The sequence below is a fragment of the Pinus tabuliformis genome, chromosome 3_1 (genome assembly GCF_031772625.1).
Source record: "Pinus tabuliformis cultivar Carrire ecotype Pingquan chromosome 3_1, CPIR1, whole genome shotgun sequence".
In the NCBI taxonomy this organism is placed as follows: domain Eukaryota; kingdom Viridiplantae; phylum Streptophyta; class Pinopsida; order Pinales; family Pinaceae; genus Pinus; species Pinus tabuliformis.
The window spans coordinates 100,199,642-100,208,342 of record NC_142301.1 but is presented as its reverse complement, the minus strand read 5'-3'; the positions used below and the strand labels follow the sequence as shown (position 1 = coordinate 100,208,342).

Genomic DNA, 8,701 nt, shown 5'->3' with positions numbered 1-8,701 from the left:
GGGATTTTCACCAAATTATTTCTAAATTTTGGGATGTGCTGAGGCTTATTATGAACAAAGAGAAATCAAAATTGATTACCGATAGGCTGGAAGAGGAGGCAATGTTGGAGATTTCCAATTTGTTTGAGGTGAAAGAGAGCTCGATGGATGGAGGATTCAAGTATTTGCATTTTATTTGAAGACTAACAATTATGAGTGTCCGAATTGGGATTGGATAATCAAAAAGTTTGAGAAGAAGTTGGCTTTGTGGGAACACAAGTTGTTGACTTTGGAAGGAAGATTGATCATGATCAAAGCAATCTTACGGGGAATTTCTATCTACTAGATGCACCTTTTTAAATTACCTAAAGTAGTCATCAAAAGAATAGATGAAATTATTACTAATTTTCTCTAGGAAGGAGCAAGAAAGGCTACGGAATTTCCCTTGGTTTGTCTTGAAGTAATTTCCAGGAGCGACATGGATGGGGGTTGGGGCATTATAGACTCAAAAAGCTCTAATCTGGTTCTTTTGGTTAAAAATATTTGGTAAGATTTTAAAGGAATAGGTTTATGGAAAAAGGTTGTTAAGGAGAAATACCTCAATAATCTAAATCTTGAGGAATGGATCAGCATTGGAGCTCCAGAAAAGAAGAACGTTTCGCACATTTGTCGAAGCCTAATGAAGGCCAAGCACTGGCTCTATGGAAATATGAGATGGGAGGTCAGCCATATAGATAATATTGCCATAAGTCTTGACGCTATCAAAGATATGGATAGAGAACATCTACTCTTTGCACCCATCATAAAATTTCTAAATCTTTCAAGTTTACACTTTCTGAATCACCTTGGTAGCCAACACGATTCTATTATCTCTTCCCCTAGTTGGATGCACTCTAAATATCTTGGTATTTTGGTGGCTCTTGAGGCTAAGAGGGAGAGGTACAAATACATGTTATGTCACACACACATTATGTTGATAGAGAAGGAAGATACATTAGCTTGGGGAGGACATGAGTAAGAAGGAGATATATCAATCAAAGAAATATATGCATACATCGCTTAGAGGCATAGGCTTCCATTCAACGATACATGGCTAACCCATATGTGGCAATGGAAGGTACCATTGAAACTAAAGTGTTTCATGTGGTTGGTGTTCCACAACCAGATCCTTACGTGGGAGAACATCACAAGAAGGAGTCTTCAGGGGTCGGGTATTTGTACACTATGTGGAGGGGCAAATGAAGAGATGGTACACCTTTCTCTTGAATGCCCATTTGTTGTTTCAATCTGGAAAGAGATATATCTGTTTTTTAAAATTCAAGCAGGCGTGGAGAGATCCTATATTGGTGTGTGTTTTTCATAGTGGATTGAGGGATAGAAATAATATAGGGTGCTTCCTTTTTACATATGTTGGGGAATTTGGAGGATTGGGTATGCTAAAATTTTCGACCAAATTGTCCTTGAAGTGAGAGAAACAAGTTTGAATATTTTGGCTTTCTTTCTGGAGATCAGGCCTTGAAGGCCGAAGCCATAAAGGAGCACATGTTCCTTCAGGGAAATTTGGTCATCAAAGCCAGTGGACTATTTTGATGGAGCTTCTTCAGAAGGGGATTGTGGGTGTGGAGCATATATAGTTCTGAAGCCTGGCTAGACATATCAGTTTAACTAGTTTGGGGGTGTTGGAACTAATAGTAGAGTAGAAATGTTAACACTTTGGGTTATATTATGGTGTGCTAGTTGGCTGGCCATTTAGGAGACAATGATTGCAAGCAATTCCAAATCAGTTATTGAGTGGGCACAGGGACAACCCACATTTGGGACGCCTTCTCTATTCCACTAGATGCGGCATATCAAAGCCACGTCAGAGTCTTTTAAGAACATCTCATACATCCACATATATAGATATCAGAACAATGTGGTCGACCTCATTTCGAAATGTGGTAGATCTACTATGACGGGCGACATCTGATTCAAATCCTATGTCGATTTATCTTTCTGCAGTTCTAGGTGTTTCGCATTCTAGAGGCTAAGTCGGTTTTTTTCCACTTACAGCAATGGAAGTCATCCTTGTATCTGGTTCATCTTCGAACCTAGTCTATTTTGATTTTTTTTATGATTTTTTGTGTGGTTTCATATCTAGCTTGATCAAGCAAACAACTATATTTTTTGTATCAGAGAATTAACACTCAACAAATAGGTATTTGAATAGAGAAGTAATTAAGTGTTTCAGGTTATTCACAACAACATTTAGTGATCACCTTGATTCTCTAGTATTACAAACTCATTCTCTCCTTCGAGAGATTTTTTATGTTGAATTCAGGATATGGGGAACAACATTGTGTCAAAAATATAACTAACTTTTGTTTTCCTTAATGAAAGATAGTCAGTTTTTTCATGTGAAAAAAAAGCATTCTTTTTAGGTGAAGTGATTTTTTGTTGTGTTCGTTTCTTTAGTGATCTATCTATCAATTGAGCCCCTTATCACCTCTCTTTGTGCACCATATGGCTTGTATGGAATCAGTACAACAAGTTTTCTACTCGTAGGGTTTGCCACAAAGATTTTTCCGTGCGCAACTTCATATTTGACCCTTTTTTTAATACTCTCGCAGAGTTTTTTTCTCTCCATGGTTGCTAACAAGTTTATGTTGTAGAGTTAATCTTTAAAATGCCAAGTTTGTTATCATTCCATCTATGTGATTGTTGATTTATTTTTATCACTGTTGGTGTTATTGATGTTCTTCAACCACACCCCCACTATTTTGAAGAGATAGGTTTGTTGCACGAGCTGTGTGGAAAAAATACAAGCCGAACTAGTGGCTAACTCCTATCGTTGAGCTTCTTACATAAAAACATAGAGCATAGTAACCAGTGGATTTGAGTGGAGCAATCAACACCCACAATGTTCTTCCCCTTGTGTTTTTTGCGAGTTTGAGTTTACATGCATACTCTCCTTACCGCACCGTTTTTATTTTTAATATATAATAATTAAACCTTTTTGTAATATTCAAAGCGAGATATATGATATAAAGTGTTTTTTTTTTTCCGAAGAAAAAAGCCGAACTTTTCTATTAATAAAAATAAAAAAGTTACAATCAGATGAATGAACATTCAGCAGAAAACTGCTTGAGGCAGAAAGATAAACAATCCTTCTCCATGATGTCATCAAACATGTCTTTTACAAAAACCCAAAAGTTCTTCTGAACTCGGCCTGAACAGCCATACCAAAAATATTTAAGGCTGTCTAGAATGTCTGGGTCTCCTTGTTAAAAGGAAAACAACCCGCATAATAAAAACCAAAGGTTTCTGTCGAGCTTCTTCATATTTAAAAAGAGATGAGATAGTAAAAGAAAAAGCAAAACTATCATGTGCAGCCAGTACCAAAAAATATGTCCATTTGATCCTGGAGCACTTACAGCCATGAAACAAAAAAAACATTATGTGTAAGGGGCCAGATCCGTCTCACGGATCTGGTCCTGGACCTGCTCTGTTATCCTCCACGAACCCATAGCCTGTTGTAAACCTGCTTTAGAATACCTGTCTGCTTCATCATTTTTGTCCCTGTAAATATGACCAAGAGAGAAAACAGTAAATAAAGATTTTAGATTTTGAACTTCTTCTAACAGAGGCATCAACATATAATTCCGGCATCTAAATTTTCCATTGACCCAGTTTACAACATTTGAAGAGTCTCCAAAAATCTGAACTGTGAGGACCTGTCTATGAATGAGCCAGCAAAGGAGAAGTTTTAAGGCTGATAGTTCGGCAAAATTATTTGTGCCCATCCCGAGACCCACTGAGGCTTTTAGCGAGTGCGAGGGACTAAGATGAATAATAATTCCAGCTCCAGTGGAGTTGTTTTGTGCTGCCCCGTCAAAGAAAGCCCAAGGAATGCCTTCTTTAATAAGGATTTCCTTCCGCTGGATCGAGGATGGAGGGCCTTCCGGCTCAGGAATGCTAGCAAGGATGGCTGAGCTTTGGATTGCGATTACTTCCACCGGGGTTGCTTTTTCTTTAAAGATGCTACGATTCCGGGCAATCCAAATGCCCCAGCAAAGGATAGGAGGAAGGTTTCTCAGGTTCTTCTCGGGATAGTGGGACCACCAAAATTCCCAAGCTGAAGGGAGATCTTCCCCTTCCCATCTGGAGTTAATGTTCAAGAGTTTTTTTGTTTCATCCCAGACTTGTCTAGTAAAGGAGCATGCCACAAATAAGTGAGGGATGGATTCAGAAGCTGCAAGGCATAAAGGGCATCGACTCGGCCCCTGCTTGAAGCGTGCTTGTAGGATTTCCCAAGAAGGGATCTTGTTTTTTAGCGCACACCAGAGAAAAATTCTGGCTTTTTTGGGGCATTTCAGTTTGAACAGAGGCTTTGCCCACCAAACAGGAGGATCCCATCCCTTTCTCTTCATCAGGAAATTATAGCCAGCCTTTGGGGAGTAGAGACCTGTCTCAGCATGAGCCCACACTAGGGAGTCTGGATTGTCCTTTATTCTGACATTTGACCGCTTGAGTTCCTGAATGAAAACCTGCCACTCGATTCTCCAGATGGGATCAATGCCCAATTCCTCTTCAGATTTCCATGCCTGTCCCCAAATGGAAGATAACTCCATGTTTGCTATCTGACTTAATCTATGGATTCCCTTTGTATCTAGATGAGCGAGAAGACCAGGGGATAATGCAAAAAGATCGTTGCACCCTACCCACGGATCCCTGCCAATCCGCAGATTTTCTCCATTCCCCACCTGCCAAGCAAGTCCTTGTTCTATTATTTTGAAGGCCTATGAAGTGGCCTTCCAGATAACCGAGCAATTCCATATATGATATAAAGTGTTGTGGGCTAAAGGTAATCAATATATCAAAAGTTGTTATGGTGTGAAGTTGTTTTCTTTCCTATATATTCACACTACACCATATACATATATAGGTATGGTATATTAATGTTAAAATATTTTAAATAATATGTTATTTTAATATATGAATGAATGTTATTTCAGTTTTATTTACTTATATAATACGTATTTATATATATATATATATATATATATATATATCATTTTTATATTAACATGTTATTTTATATAGAATGTTAATATTATTTTATATAGAATTTTATTAATAAGGTAAAATTGGTTATTTTGTATTTAGAAATAGTTATTCTTTGTTGTAAGTGTTTGTTACGATCATTGTAAAGTGTGATAACTTTTTTTCCCAATTGGAATTGATTCAATATGTGCAGTAAGTACCAGTATAATGGAAATCAGTGAGTCCATTAGTCTTGTGTTAACTTACTATTTACTTTTGTCTGAGTGCCTATTTGCATGTTTCTTTGTGATTGTTGTACTGATGTTTTTTGTTGCAGGTGATTAGCAATAAGGGTTGGGCTCCTCTTTGTTTTACTTCTTTGCTTTAAATTCTCGGTTTCTTAGTTTATTCCTTATGACTTCAGAGGTTGTTTTAGTTCCTAAGTTGATTTGCGCTCACTATCTTCCATGGAAGAGAAAGTTGATAGATATTCTCAAGAGTGAGAATTTTTGGAGCGTAGTCAATGGTAGTAGCAAGAAACCAACTGATATCAAATATTTAGTTATATGGGGGGAGAATTGTAAAAAGGAAAGAGGACTCATTGGAAAAGTTATCTCAGATAGTCTATAGGTCCATGTGGAAACTAAAGATAACTTGATTGAGGTGTGGAAACTTTAGCTTATTTGTATGTCAAATCTGATGATGTTACTACTTATCTTTTGGAGAAGAAGGTTGTAGCCTTGCTTCGTAAAGAATTCATTATCTTGCAGTCTGTTGTTGCTCAATCGCATATAGAGTAAGCAAGATTGAAAAATTAACATCAAGCTTTGAAGAAATATCATGACTCCTTGTTGATACAACTCTAAAAAGGATGAAACTATCCAAAACCTACAAAACTACACACACAACTTTGAGTTGGAAATCAATCGTCTACAAAATGTTTAGAAGAAGACTGGTGATGTTGAGCAGTCAAACACATCTACTGATGATATTCCTTCTACTCCAATTGATTATAATACCGTTGACGTTTATGTTTATGTTTAATCACATGGTTTATTGGCCACTACTCATGTTATTTCTCCTAACTTTGAAAATCACAGTGTAGGTATTAAGTCCCAACTGTTGAGAAAGATGGGCTATACTGGAGGTGGACTTGGGATGAATAGACAAGGACTTACTAATAATATTTCCCTTTAGATGCATCCATCTACAACAAGTCTTCGACATAATACTACTAGTCTTGTCTCACTTCCCACATCTAGTCATGTTGAATCCTCATAGGTGTTATTTATTGTAGGAGGATTTCAAACCGGATTACTGGAAGAGTTGCCCTCTATTGATTGTGTTGAGTAAGTTGATGAGATTATTAGCATCATCATTATAGACTTACTTAGCAGTATTGTTGATGTACAAGTTTATTCTGCACTTGTCAGTGAATCAAAGCCTAAACCTACATCTAAGCCATATCATCATCCTCATAAGAATCAAAGGAATCAAAACTCTTGGAAACATGGTATCTATGCTTTCAAATATTTGCAACAAATATGTGAAATGCAAAATCATGGAGTTGTGCCAACTATTACGATAGACTGTGGTTGGAGTGATGAATGGTCATGGATTTCATTTTCATAGGTTCTTGAGGACTCCATATTGTTGTGTATCATATGTTGTTATTGGGAGATATGATTCTGCAAATTCGTGTGTTTGATCAACATTGATGGTAACAATGTTCAAACTTCTTAAAGAGTATTGTTTGTTTAGACTTCCTTAGAAGTGTTGTTTTCTTTTTGGTGACAATGTTTATATTCCTTCAAGGGTGTTGCTTGTTGTTGGTGATAGTGTTCAGAATTCTTTAGGAGTGTTATTTATTCAAATTTCCTCATAAGTGTTGCTTTGTTCCTAGTGATAACATTCAGCCTTATTTTAGAGTATTGTTGTTGCTAGTGACAATGTCCAGATTTCTTCAAGAGCATTATTTGTTTAGACTTCCTCAAATGTATTTCTTTGTCATGGGTGACAATGTTCAGACTTCCTTAGAAGTGTTTCTTATTGCTTATGACAATGTTAAGACAGTGTTGAGGCAAAGTTTGTATGCTTTCAAAGTTGTTGGGAATGTGGAAAGTTGTAATCAAGGGGGAGTGTTGATGTAATTCCATCTTCCTCCATAAATGTTCCATCTCCCTAGTCATCATTAAGGGGAAGTGTTAGAATGTGTCTCTTTGGAAGGTAATGATGTTTAGGCTATGTTGGAAGAAAATCCAATTTTATGTAAAAGAGACATATCTTGCATTCATCATGGAGTAAAATACCATTGTAATAATATATTATGTAAATAGGTGAGATTACATTATCCCAAATGTATTATTGGGATGTAATTCCTCAATATCTACTGGTATATAATAGTGGGTAGGGAGTCCCATGAGACACAACAAAATACAAGTATTATCTTTGTAAAATATGAAGCACTTGTGGTGGTTCTCTTTGGAATGTTGGATAATTCTTAAGATAATAAAGATGTTATTCCCTTCCTGTGCATGTTTCCTGATTGGGGTCTTACCATATAAATTTGGTGTGTTCTTTCCTTTTGTCTAATTTATTTTATTGATTAAATGATGTTATAATTCATAGGAGGTGTTAGTGTCAGCCAGTTTAGCCTATCACTAGTGATTAAATATGCTCTTACAAGGTGTTGTTAGGGTGTCAAGTCAAATTTTTGTCATTTCAGTGAATCTTCAAATAAAAATTTGGTCACTGGTTGTTGTGTCTAGGTCACTGCTGCTCCCTTCACTTACTAATGGTATTCATCACTCATCTTGGTCATTGTCTTCTTCGAGGTATCATATCTTCATTTAAGTGTCTTGGGTCATGAAATGGTTAAATTCCTCATTTTAGGTCATGGTCTAGGGATTCACTCCATCTGTCGTCATGATACCATATGTCAAAACAAAACATGTCCATCATCTAATTTAGTTGGTAAAGGGAGTTAGCAACTTAGGTAAAGGTAATGTTTTATTTCAAATAAGACAATGTTGCAGTACACTACCTTGTCTCATCATTCCTCATAGGGACATTTTTTCTTAAAAATATGTTTCTGACCAAATGGAGAAGAATTTTACAAAAGTGAAAGATATTTTTGTCAATGATAGGCCAAGGAACAAAAACCTCCTTCATTTTATGCACAGGTATTATGATTTGAAAGAAATGCCCAAACTACACTTGCTACAGGAGAGTTGTTACACTTCTGGAAAGCTTGACTTCAAGACAGTTTTTCAGGGGTTTGGAGCAAGTGTTGGTAGTTCTTAAGGACTCTATTGTGTATCAGACATCCTAAGATTTCCAATGGTACCTTTAGATCATGATTTGGATTAGTGGAAGGCATCCAAAAGTGCTATGCAAGTTGGCGTTATGCTTTTTTCAAAGACACCCTGGGTTTTTGGAGTGACCTTGGGAAAATCGATTTTTCTCCCTGATGGAGTGTCCAAATTACATTCTTGAGGAGTCCATCTTATAGCAGACTTCAAGAGATTTCCAACGAGCTATCAAGTTCTCAATTTGGAGCAGCTTAAGGCCTTCAAAAGTGTTTTGTAAGATGGAATTGCGCTCAGGAAGATTGTGCTGCACTTGGGCTAGAGTAGCCAAAAATCACCCGAAACTCTCCCAAAAACGATTTTTAAGATTTCTTACCTGATTTCATTTCATC

At 36.8% G+C, this 8,701-nt stretch overlaps 1 protein-coding gene across 1 annotated transcript; it reads right to left on the bottom strand.

Annotated features, from left to right (window-relative positions):
• Positions 1–3,413: 3,413 nt before the first annotated feature.
• On the bottom strand, positions 3,414–4,589 carry LOC149185965 (uncharacterized). Its single transcript, XM_089409190.1, has one exon. The coding sequence runs from the start codon at positions 4,587–4,589 to the stop codon at positions 3,414–3,416; it is 1,176 nt and encodes a 391-aa protein (XP_089265316.1).
• Between the last annotated feature and the right edge of the window lie 4,112 nt (positions 4,590–8,701).

Bases quoted from the DNA above. Each gene is read 5' to 3' on its own strand.
- LOC149185965 (XM_089409190.1), bottom strand. From the start codon at position 4,589: ATGGAGTTATCTTCCATTTGGGGACAGGCATGGAAATCTGAAGAGGAA.